Genomic DNA, 13,238 nt, shown 5'->3' on the forward strand with positions numbered 1-13,238 from the left:
GGAGGACTTGCTGCAAAATCCACAGCTCACTGGACGTAAGTAGGTAAAAACAACACCCAAATGCCCACCCACTTTTCATATGTAATATATTCTTGTGTGTGTTTAGTCAGGGTAAGATTTGCACCTTAAGTCTAGCTCTACAGTACAGACAACCAAAAAAATATACCTTCTGAACAAAAGCTAGATGGCACTCACCATCATATTTTGCAATTTCATCATCTGTGTCATCCTTCTTGGCCTTGGAAAGAACCCATCTGAAATGACATCCCCAGCAGAAGTAAGGGACAGCTATACAGTTACAGACTTTTATACAAAGCCAGCTCTAAAGAAACACCTAGCCACTGCAATTACCCTTTAACTAGACCCTACTGTATTCTGAACCCCATCAATGATCAGTCTCTTTGGGAGTTCTGCGCTAAGTTCTCCAACACATGAAGCAAATTCAGAAGTAGGCAAAGTGGCTTTGTACCAGTGTTCCTATTATCAGTACTCCACTAGAGATAGTGCTTGTAGCGCCATTATCTCCATCTTGTCATATTACCAAGAGAGGCCAGCATACAGGATTCTGTATGTGTACATGGTACATTGGACCTTCAGTAAGGTGTAATGAAATACCTTTCCAGAGCACCCATTCTTGAATAGCTATTATTAATATGACTAGAGTTCAAATGACCCCATATATAACCACCTTACTGTACTTTTCTCCTAACCTTCATATCTCTTGAAACCTTGAAGGATGTTCAAATAAGCATTTGTTAGGTGCCCATTAAGAGGGGCAAACGGACTAATTAATTTACATTAAATCTTGAAGATTACACTTACCCTTCCAGGGTTCCCTTATCAAAGTTTTCCACAAAATAAACTTCTCCTGTTGGTACTGGGGGCTTATAGCTAACCTATTGGAGGAGGAGAAAAATGTTTACACAGACCTTTAAACATCTTTGCTGCCCTAGGAAACTACAAGGCTTTGAGTTCATCCCACTTTTCCTGACTTAGACAAGTTTTCTACTTGAAACGTCTTAAGTTATTTACACTCCCCAAAGTCTGGATGCCATTGCTTGAAAGTTATAATTTTATTTTGAAGATAAAAATACCAAAGTCTAAGAGTACTAGTACTGCTAAATCCTGGTATCACATCACAAGATTCAAATAGCCTTAAAGAAATTTTCCTGCGGAAGAAATGCAGCTCAAGTGCATTTGCAATGCTTCTTTAAAATGAATGCAATTACTCTGTTGTCATATTGAGTTTTTATGCTCAAGATAGTCTCCAGATCAGACCAAGATGGGACAGGTTACAACAGCCACACTACCCAAGCATAATTTTGTTTTATCATTGTAAATTTAAGTCAAACCTTCGGGGATGGAGGAGGGCTGCTGGCTTCAGGCTTCGTCTCTTCTACGTCCTCAACACCATCTTCCAAGTCATCCTCAATATCAATTACATCATCATCATGGTCATCTTCCTCATCATGTGTCTGGACATCAACTAATCCAAGTATCAGCAATGTCGCACACAGCAGCCACTTTAGTTCCATGGTCTGTACACACAGGAAAGATCAAACATTATAAACCTATACTCACTAGCGAAATAAAGGGTACGGTCTTCCGTAGTTCAGTGACAAGTACGCAATCGCAAATGAGCAAGTACACTATAGAAGAGATAACTTCATGTTACGTTTCTCAAGTCTCTGTACTTTGTAAGCCTATTAATTTTCTTTCTCGGTACACTTTATGTTGCTTTTATCTTAGCGCTGTGCATATCCTGTTTTGTACATGGCTTGCAGCAGTGTTAATGAGACAAAACATCTGGAGTATAGTGTATGAAATGCTACAGAAACAGCAATTGCTATGTAGGGATTACACATACTCTTCTACAGCATGAAAATAGGAGCCATAGATACCTGCCTGCTAAACGCTATTTTCTTCTTCCTGCCTCCTCTATGAAAGTTGCAGGCCTCCATCAACTGACCAAGCACAGTATATTGAGGATCACTCTTGAAGAAGATACTTTCTTAGTCTAGGATGATGCACTGTGGACTGCTCTGCAGCTCAGATCTCACAGGCAGTTTCATGTTTTAACTACTGCTTACACCACCACCACCTAACAAGGTGGTTAAAAAGAATTTTTTTAAAGTACAGACTTTTTAAAAAAAACACAAATTTTTAAACAGATTTAAGTTCTGACAACCTATGTTAAGGCCTAAACTTACTATAATAGATTAGTGACAAGCAAAAAATTAAAATATTAAGAAGCACATGTTGACTGCCAAGTTTTAAAAGAAACTCAAAATGACTGAACTGGTGAAAGTCACTAACTAAACATGTGGAACCAGAATCTGAAGTACTAAGCTAACTTTTGACTCCAATAGCCTCTTCTTCAGGTGCACAGAATCAATTTTTTCTTTTCATGTATTCAGCTAGTTCAATTCAATGACTTGCTGATTCAAAGTTAAGAATTCAATTGCGAGTTTTAAAACAGTTTTTTTCTGCTTTTTCTCTCCAATATATGAATAAAAACTAGGCATATGACGATGTGATCTACTAGTTCTAAAAATCTTCAATGACATGGTGATCGGAAACAAAATCAGTTAGTGAGTTTAACTACATATGCTTCCTTAGTTTGAAATCTAAAGAAAAAAAAAAGTGTTTTGGTAAGCTTTTCTTTCCTGTGTATCAAGCATATTGAATGTCATTTTATTTAATAAAAGCATTTTAAAGTGCTGTTTTTGTGCATAAGTGAATTTTAATTTCCATCACAATTAGAAATAATCTAGTAAATAAGGTCATCCACCATTTTCAAACAAATGTAAATATTAAAAGGATATTAAGTGAGACAAGATGGTTAAGGTAAAATCTTTTACTGGACCAACTTCTGTTGGTGAGAGAAGCTCTCCAGCTTGCAGAGCTCTTCAAGCCAACACACCCCTTGAAGGCCTCAAGAAGAGCTCTGTGACAGCTCAAAAACTTATCTTTTATTGGACCAACTCCTGTTGGTGAGAGAGACATCACCTTAACCACCTTTATTTGGGCATAATCTTTCATGGGCTAAATCCCACTTCATCAGATGCACGGAGTGGAAAATACAGTAGAGAGGTATAAATACACAGCATATGAAAAGATGGGAGTTGCCTTACCAACTGGGGGGTCAGTGCTAAGGAGACAATTCAATTAAGGTGGAAGTGGGCTATTCTCAACAGTTGACAAGAAGGGAGGAAATTCAATTTTTTGTTGCTAATGAGTTCAATGTAATCAAGGTGGCCCATTTCAAACAGCTGACAAGAAGGTGTGAGTATCAGCAGGGGAAAATTAGTTTTTTGTAGTTACCCATCCACTGTGGCCTTGGTTACACGGGAGAGTTGCAGCGCTGGTAGTGGCTTTACAGCGCTGCAACTTACCCCCCCATCCACACTGGCAAGGCACATACAGTGCTGTATTTTCCTGGCTATAGCGCTGGTTGTACTCCTCTTTATTCCTCTTGTCCACGTGAACAGCGCTGGTGCTGCAGCGCTGGAGTGCGAGTGTAAACAGTGATTAATCTTACTACACTGTAACTGACCTCCGGAATCTTCCCATAATGCTTTTAACTAAAGAACTCTTTGTTTTGTTATGATGCGTCTTTGTTTTGTTGTGAACTCAGGGCTCCCGGAGCTGCTTATCTAAAAAACAAACACAGCTACTGTTTGCTCGAGCAGAGGTAGGCAGGGAATGTCCACAGCTAGTGTTTGCTTGAGGAGACAAACAGCACAGGGGATAGGAGTCCTCGGAGCAGCTGCTTATCTGGTCTGAAGGCTATTTGCATTTAAGAGTGAATGAGAGAGGGGTGGGGGAAGTGGTCGGAATTTGCAAGGCAGGGTGCTGACACATTGGTGGCTCCAAAAATCCACTCACTCTCTCTCCCCCACACTCCCAGTCACATTCCACCCCACCCTCCTCTTTTGAAAAGCATGTTGCAGCCACTTGAACGCTGGGATAGCTGCCCATAATGCACCACTCCCAACACCCCTGCAAATGTGGCTACACTGCAGCGCTGGTAGCTGTCAGTGTGGCCACACTGCAGCCCTTTCCCTACACAGCTGTATGAAGACAGCTGTAACTCCCAGCGCTGTACAGCCGCAAGTGTAGCCAAACCCTCAGTCTTTATTCAGACCCAATTTGATGGTGTCCAGATTGCAAATTAATTCCAGTTGTGTAGTTTCTCATTGGAGTCTGTTTTTGAAGTTTTTTGCTGAAATATATCTACCAATGTGATGTATGCCATCATGTGCCAACAATGCCCCTCTGCCATGTATATGGGCCAAACTGGACAATCTCTATGCAAAACAATAAATGGTAACAAATCTGACATTAAGAATTAACACACTCAAAAACCAGTAGGGGAACACTTCAATCTCCCTGGACACTGAACAATAGACTTAAAAGTGGCAATTCTTCAACAAAAAACTTCAAAAAGACAGAGACTCCAATGAGAAACTGCAGAGCATAAGGTAAAAACCAATGTTTGCTAGACTCTCAGAGCTGTAGTTCAAAGGATCTGGTTGAGAAGGATATTTTGGGGTGCTGTAAGTATTGTTTTACTTTTTGAACAGAAGAAATAGGGATGGAGAATGTGCAGTTCCCAGGTAAGTAGATTGACACAGGGAGTTGACGGCAAATCCCTGACAACTGTATATTAACAGGTGGCCAAGAGTTATCCATCCCTACCCATCACTATGGTGCCTAAGTGCAAAATGGAAAAAGTATTCCATTTAGGTAGTCTTACTACATTGTGTTTTTACTAGGTGTTCTGAGTCTAGATAAAGTTTCCAACTTCAACTATAAATCCTGCCTTATCCCCCAGTCTCCCCCAAAAAAGCTTGTAACTTTCTGCAGCTCACATACAAAAGCATCTCCCATAGACAGTATTATTTCTTTGAATCAAGGACAGGGAATGTCTCCCTGCATAGAAGGATACCACTACTTCAAAAAACTATGTTTATATAAAGTTGACAGATCATTCTGAAGACAGATACAAGGCAGATGAACATTTTGCATTGCCATCATCATCTGCAGGTATTCCATTACAGGAACAGTAGATTTTGAGCCTAAAATGCATTCCTATGCACAAGTACAGCAATTTAAATATTGTTTTTTTTTAAATCCCATCCCTCCTCCCTCAACAAAAATCCCAACACTTGAATCATTGCAGAAAGCTAAACCAGTTACTTGTTTGAACAAGTTTGCAAAGCTACTTGCTCAAAATCAATGAGTTTGTTGGGTTGCAAAAACCCAAGACAAAAAGCAAATCAAGAGACTTTGCAGTTCTAAATATGACAGTACTGTAGCACTGCCAGGCATTTTGTAGGTCATCGTCACATCACAAAAGACTCAAAGGACAAGTTTCAGCATGTCATTTGTTGATTGCTCATACAATACCTGTCACACTGTGCACTTGTTTACTTACAGTAAGTTATGTCTCAGCTTTCTTCTAAAATTAAGCTGCAATTTCAAGGCCAAAGAGACCACAATTAAGTTCTTCTAAAAATGTGTTGTTCCATATTGAAAAAAGTCTTATATGTGGGCAATTTGATAGCATGATGTCAACAATGTTATCTGGTGCACATATATGCTTTTGAGAACAAAATGTTGCAACTTGCTAGATAAAGTCCTGAGAACATCAAGTCTTTCAAGGGGGAAAAAGTGAAGTTCAGATTTTACTATTATATGCAACATTTAGAGAGTCTGATCAGAAAAAAAAAGCAGGATAGATTCTTTAAGCAAAAATGGAAAGGGACTCTCTAAGACTATAGCAATGTTGTATTTCTACAGTCCTGCACTAAATCCATCTTCAGCTTGTATTATATGCTTTCTACCTATAGCAACATACCAGCCAGACAACTGCTGCACCAAGCAGCTCTGTGCTAAACAGGATTCAGTTCATCCAACTAAAAGGTAGAAGACATTACGCATCACTATGCAACAGCCAGATTTTTTGTTTGTTTATTTTTTTTGAGCTATGCATAAACCACACAAAATCTCAGAGAGGTTATTGACCTCATAGGGTAGGGGTAGTCAATAGGTGGACTGCAGGCCAACTCCAGACCACCAGACTTTTTTTGAACAGACCATTAAATCTCTTTACTTATTATTGTGGGGGTGGTTTTTATTTATTTATTTCCTGTCTGGACCCTGACTACCTTGACTAAGAAATCTGGACCTTGATAAAAAAATAATTGAACACCCATGACTAGCCTGTGTCTGCTGACTGGTTTGTGGGGCTCAGGCTATGGGGCTGTTTAATTGCAATGCAGATGTTCAGGCTCCAGCTGGAGCCTGGGTTCTGGGACCATGCAAGGGTATTACCAGGTAGGGACACAACCTGAGTGAAGTGTCTGTCTTGTGACTGAAGAACCACAATATGAAATCAGAGGAACAGAGTTTATAAACCCACAACCACAAAGCAAACATTGCTATCCTTAAAAGCTCAAGCTCTGTTTTTGGTAAGCAATCTGGTCTCTGTGCTAGCTCACTGGCCACTGTTGGGAGTGAGTGCCCAACAGGATTTTACAGAGCATACTGCCCAATGGAGAAGCAAGAACCTCCAACATTTCATTTGGAATGTTGGACTAAACATCACCAGGCGACTAGAGAGTTTACTGGGAAATGCTTCGCTAATCAGACCAAGAGTTACCAGGAGTCAAATTCTGCTTTGCCTCATTGTCTGCTATGGCATTTAAAATTAATGCATTTGTTTAAGGTATAAGTCAGGCCAGATTTTAGCTCTCAGGTTTCCACCTCAGGTATAATCATTCCAATTTCAATATTTTCAGAGTTGAATTATGATGAAGTCCCTACTTAAAAGATGCCCAACGGGGCGGATAAAAATCAATGATTTAGAAAAAAAGATTTTATTTAAATCAGATTTTTGATAAAATGCTTTCTGAGGAAAAACCTATCTAAAGATAGTTTTACTTACATTACATTATACCTCATATCTCATCATGGAATAGGGATTATACATTCTAATTCTATAGTATGAGACAATATATTCATGCAGTGTTTAAGGAAAGTTTTGTAAATTAGTTCCAATAGTTCATGGATTAGGGACCCAATCTTATGGGGTTCCAGGGGCTTCTGTATAGATTATTTAGGTTGATCTTTCTATCTACCCAATGGGACTCAGTGCTCAGTCTAGAAGATACCATCAAAGATGCTTAGTTTTGCAGTTCTCATACTGTAGATTTGTGTCTCCAGAGGTAACATGCTTGTTAACAGCAAAAATGTTTTTAAATAAATATATAGAGGCAAGAAATAACAAACCTCAACCCTATTGTCCCTCTGCAAATTTGTGTACAGAGTCAACCCTTACCTCTCTCTAAAAGTTCAAAGTTTCAAAAAGTTCAATAAATAGAGGATTGTTGGAGGCAGAATAGATCTGTATACATTTCAAGCTGTCAGCAGATAACTGTTTAAAGATTTTACACACTAAAATAGGAAGAAAGTCAAAATCTGTTTCAGAACACAAGGAAGTATTTGAAAGTTTAAAAGAACAGGAAGGATGAAGTTTAGTGTATGTGCTGCAAATGGTGTGTCCCAATTATTAATGTAAATATTTGTAGGCTAATATTTCTAAGTCTACAACAGTAAACTGTTTATTCAAAGGAAAAGTTTTATGTGGGGATTAGAGATACTGTTTTCTTAAACGCAGAGGTGGCATTGTTTTCAGTTCTGCAGAAAGCCATTACTGAACTCCATTCATCAAAGTCTTAATCTACCAAATACTTCCCCTCTCACCCCTCCTTAGTCCATCAAAATAAACTCTGATATTTACCCAGAGAAATTAAGGTTTTTGCACCAATTTTCACCTGTTATTTTAGTAATAAGCACCAATAAATTCCTGGGGAAAACTAAATAAAAAAAAACTGAAAATGAAGGGCTCTGGGTATGCTGGATTATTAACTTGTTGACTGACAGTCCCCCAGCAGCCCTAATGTTTCTTAAATAGAGGCTTAAAAAAAAAATTCTTGTAATACACATTTGAAATAAAAACATCCCCGATGACCTACATTAGCCCCATCATGAGAGTTTTGTTTTCCTGGCCAGGAAAATATTCTTAAAACCATTATGACAATCTATGAGGGAAATCTGTCTTTAGTATCAAGAGTCAGTATTATGTGCAATTAAGACACCTAAAGAATAAACGCATAAAGATTAAAGTGTTAATAGCTTTGCCTTCATAGTCTGTTCTATAACGATGAATTTTAAACCACAGCAAATTATAGTAACACCATAAAAGGAGTTCCAACACTTGATGATCCCTCACATACTGGCTGAATCACTGTGTAAGTAAAAATAGGAACAGTAGGAAGAACTTCAAAAGGGAGTCAGGGTGCCATAATGCAGAGTTCTCAAACTGGGACTACGTCTTCACTACCCGCTGTATTGGCGGGTAGCAATCGATTGCTCGGGAATCGATATATCGCGTCTCATCTAGAATCGACAGGGGGAGCCACGGCCATCGATCCCGCCCCGTGAGGACGGTGAGTAATTCGATCTTAGATACTTCGACTTCAGCTACGTTATTCACATAGCTGAAGTTGCATATCTAAGATCGATTTTCCCCCATAGTGTAGACCACCCCAGGGAGTCAGGACCCCTCAGGAGGTTGAGAGGTTATTACATGGGGGGTCACGAGAGGTCAGCCTCCACCCCAAACCTTGCTCTGCCTCCAGCATTTATAAGGATGTTAAAACGTTTTTAATTTGAAGGGGCGATCACACTCAGAGGCTTGCTGTGTGAAAGGGGTCACCAGTACAGAAGTTTGAGAACTACTGCTATAATGGAAATACTGACCAGTTGGTGTAGTTAAAATGAAACCATGTGGACAGGGGGAGGAAAGTACTACTCCAGAACTTGAAGCAGTAGGGCTCTCTCTTAAGCTATGTACATAAAACAAGAACACCTGATAAAGCTGTTTGCTGAACTCCTCAAAAAGCCCGCAGACTCAAGGTAGCATTGATGCCAGAAAAAGACGACCCACAGAACAGAATTTATTTGTGTCAAGTTTACAGTGATCAGATAATTCAAAGCTTCAAGTTGAAAGCCATCCTAAATTAAATGCCATCCTAAGTTAAAATTCAGCTGATTTGGTTAATTGTCAGTGGGGGACACTGGTCATCCTCTGCCTTAGATCAATTTTCTTCCTACCTTTTTCTCCTCAGCAACCTGCCTTATGGGACACCACTCAAGTCTTTGTTGTCTTGCATGTATGAGACCATAAGCTCTTCAGAGCAAGGAATATTTTTATACATGTACAATGTGAAGTTTTACAACACTAAAAATTGTTAATAGCCACAGAATTTTCCCTGTTACGAGGCATCTGCACTTATTTACTGGCTGCCCAAAGTTCTGCCCATTTGATACAGCATTTCTTTTTACAACCAAGTCAAGAAGAGCTGATAGCAAGTGAAGTTTTGACCTATGATCAGCTTAATCACTGCTTGGTATCCTTTGCACGTGTAGCCTATAAAAAAGGAGGAAAGATGGCTCTATTCTTGCGGCATCACATTGGGACTCATGAGACCTACATTCCACAGGAAAGTTGGGAATGGACTTCTCACATGACCTATGCCAAGACTTGCTCTCTTGGCCTCAGTTTCCCCATCTATAAAATGGGGACACATTTTCCATTCTTCCACTCTTTGCTCATTGTGTTTATTTAGATTGTCTCACCATGTCCTAATATAGAACATAATATGATTGGGCCCAGACTTCAGCTGGGGCTTCTGGGGGCTACAATAATAAGTGACCCCCAGACTACTTGACTTAATGCAAAGAACGTGCAATGTTGATTAGTTGTATGAACATTCAGATTTATTCCAAAAGACACTGATGACAAATGCAGAAATCACATGTACTTAGCTGCAGAGAAGATCAATCAATCAACATGACAGAAGGGTGAGAGAGTTAAGTGATGGTATGAGAAGAATTATGGCACAGTATTTTGCCTTTATATAGTACTCTGAGTGTTCAAACGTTCAAAACTCCAATTATAGGATATCACACACAGTAAACATGCTCATGGGTAGACAGACATACCCTGCTTCCACCAGCTATGTACAAAAATCTGACCCCAGGAATCAGGAAAGTTTTAAATTTTATATCTTAAGACTCTCAAATTTTGTTTAATGGAATCTCTTTCCTACAATAGGCCACAGATTGGCAATCTCCACCTAGCACGTGTTTTGGAGCTGTTCTGCTCCAATAAACTTCACAACTATTGCCAGGTATCCAGAGCTTTGCTTGGAATCTTCAAAGGTATTTCCCTTGAGGAAGAGTAGTCTTCAAATTTGTGCTATCATGAGCCTAACAATTAGTTCAGAAATGACTCTTAAAAAGAAAGTTACAACACCCAATTAAAGCCTGTTTTTAGTAAGAGTGTTTCACATACATCAGCTTCCAAAAATAAGCTGCATCAATGGAGATATAGGAAGGAAAAGGAATTCTACACTACTGCATCAGCAAAAAAACTAATTCATGCATATCTGGAAGCCCTTAGAGATCAGTGGCAGAACTGCAGATTTTGGACCATTAAATCAAGGCGGATAGGCTTGTAGTGCTTATAAAAAAAATTATAGAGATACCTCAAGATACAAGAATTCTTTAGTGGGAAAAGCATACTTAGCAGTGTTGTTGACATGTTCACAAACCAACTCAAATTTGCCTTGGGATCAAAAGCAACAGCCTTCCTTCCAAATACAGAGTTCCTCCAGTATCGGGCCAAGTTAAATGGATGAAGATAAGCACTGAAGAGACAAGAGGATGAATGCCAAGATTTACGGCAGGGGGGCGGTGGGAGTGACAAAGTTAACAGTCTATTTGGGAAAGATTAAATATATGTTACACTGGATTCTTAAGAGCAGAAATCTGTTGAAATGGGAAGGTTTTAAATGCAGGGATGCTGTTACATTACAGAGTACTTCTGAGAAATTCTTAGACCTGCTAGGAAAGATTGGTGTTTATATTTTACTATTACTCATCTTAAAATGAGAAACCAAGTCAGCTTTACTTAACATCTCAGCCCTTACCCCATTCCTGTAGTATTTGGATTACAAAAGCTGCAGAGAAATTTTAATATGTTTTATTTTGTAAGGCACATTTCTATTGAGTCTCTTTAAGAAGCTTATACATACATCCTGAATCTGGGTCCAAATTGCTTTAAAATTATGTTAAAGTGCTTTGGCTAAATCCAGGTGATATTATGGCTGGATTCCAATTGTAGTATCTTTGGAAGAGACCATTATGAGAGTTCTGCAAGTCAATTCTAATTGACTGTGTTCAGTCTGACGGAAATATTTCATTGTTCTCAGTGGCTGTTCAGAAAAAAATGTATTATCCTACACAGTGTTACCTCTCCAATTTCACTAGAGAACAGCTGTTCACTGTCATTCTGCCTACAAAGCAACCCTCAAGTGCTTTGGGGCACCACACCCAGAGGCGGAGAACAATATTATTGCCAAAACAGAGTAAATAGACACACACTTCTATTCAAGAACACTCCTAAGCCTGATTTTCAAGTGAACACAAATCTTCACACTAGAATGATTTGCAGTTTTATATAACCCACATGGAAAGAATATGTGCAGCAACTAAAGAGCACCGTTAACAGAGATAAGCCAATTACCTTCCACATTTTAGTCAATATTTACTATTATTGTCTGGTATTTGCAATGAGAAATTAATTCATGCTACATCTAGACAAGACACTTAAAGGCAGTTGTCAGCTTAGCTGAAGTTTCAAAAGCAGATGGCTGCTTACTCCATAATCCAATCACCTGTAGCATTTCCTGTTATACAGTCCAGAGAACTCCACCTCAACTCTGAATGGGAAAGTTTGTTCTTTGCAGAATGATTGGCGGGGAGCAAGATAGAGAGCATCTGCTTCAATCCAAGGTTTGTATGAGGGCATATCCAATGCTGAACAAGGGCTAAGGTCCCAGTTACATATTATTTTGAAAGAGACGATAACAGCCAATAAAGTTGTTTAAGTTCAGGAAGTATACATTTTAAGTTTGCAAAATGTTAAGGAGGTGCTGTTGAACAGTCTGCACTTTTTAAGTCATCTTTGTTCTCCCATGCTTTTTACTAGGTATATTGTTTAATTTCCGTTTCCTCCTCTACACCTGGTGGCTCTTACTGCTCATCTGAACTCTTCCCTTCCAGTAACTAGCATCTGCTTCCCTCCTCACCCTAGCTCTATTCATAGGGGGGAGGGATAGTTCAGTAGTTTGAGCATTGGCCTGCTTAAACCCAGGGTTGTGAGTTCAATCCCTGAGGGGGCTATTTGGGGATTGGCCCTGCTTTAAGCAGGGGGTTGGACTAGATGATCTCCTGAGGTCCCTTCCAACACTAATAATCTATGATCTCTATGATATTGCTATAGTCTTGATATTATCTTTTATCCTCTACATCCCCCTCTGCAGAACTGTCTGTTCAGAAGAGCCATTTCTGAACATCCTGATTTTTACAATGAGATATCTAATCCTAGTGACTTTACTTCCCACTTTCAAACAATATTAAAAACCCACCAACTCTGCATCCATCTTACATCCCTCTCACCTAAACCCATAATCTTTTTCCCATAGCACCCTGGGATGACTAGATGCCACATTAGCTTCTCCCTGGATGGTCTGTGTCAGTCACATTGTCTACTCACCCCACCCAGGAGAACAGGCAATCTCAGAATCTACCAGAATGGACTAGCTGTTCTCAGCCACAATTGTTTTACGTCTAACACCGTTTAATAAAACTGCATGGGTCACTTACGCTGCTTACATGGAGTCCTGTGGGCACAACAGACTCGGCTACCTGTGCTAAGATCATCGTTCAGCTCATGTTTCTGGACTCCCAGTTCAGCCTGGCCTCTCCCCGGCTCAGTCAGTGTGTACCCAACCACTGTACTCCCACTTGGGCATACTTCCCCCGGGGCACGTCCTCGGACACCCTCACCATACCGCCCAGGGCTCCACGCTTCCAGGGCTGAGCCTCACCCACACCCCGCACACCCGTTACAGGCCCAGCCCCTCCCCCCCGCACTACAACCGTCCTCTAAGGGGCCTAGACCCACCCAAGCTAAGTCTCGCCTACCTCCCACCCCAGCCTGTGCTCTGCCTTTCACACACCCCCCCCCGCCCATGCGCTCCCCCCATCCCCGGCCCTGCTACGCCCCGCCCCTCCCAGTCGCTGCCTGCCCCCCCCAAACA

General features: G+C 40.2%; 1 protein-coding gene across 1 annotated transcript in view; it reads right to left on the minus strand.

The window, feature by feature from the left end:
• CANX (calnexin) overlaps positions 1–12,825 on the minus strand; it is a 31,412-nt gene extending 18,587 nt beyond the window's left edge. The window contains 4 exon segments of the mRNA XM_030571498.1: positions 196–254; positions 823–896; positions 1,353–1,538; positions 12,802–12,825. Of these exon segments, the coding sequence (XP_030427358.1) occupies positions 196–254; positions 823–896; positions 1,353–1,535 (316 nt within the window). The 5' untranslated portion in view covers positions 1,536–1,538; positions 12,802–12,825.
• Positions 12,826–13,238: the final 413 nt, after the last annotated feature.

The sequence above is a fragment of the Gopherus evgoodei genome, chromosome 8, assembly GCF_007399415.2.
Source record: "Gopherus evgoodei ecotype Sinaloan lineage chromosome 8, rGopEvg1_v1.p, whole genome shotgun sequence".
Classification (NCBI taxonomy): domain Eukaryota; kingdom Metazoa; phylum Chordata; order Testudines; family Testudinidae; genus Gopherus; species Gopherus evgoodei.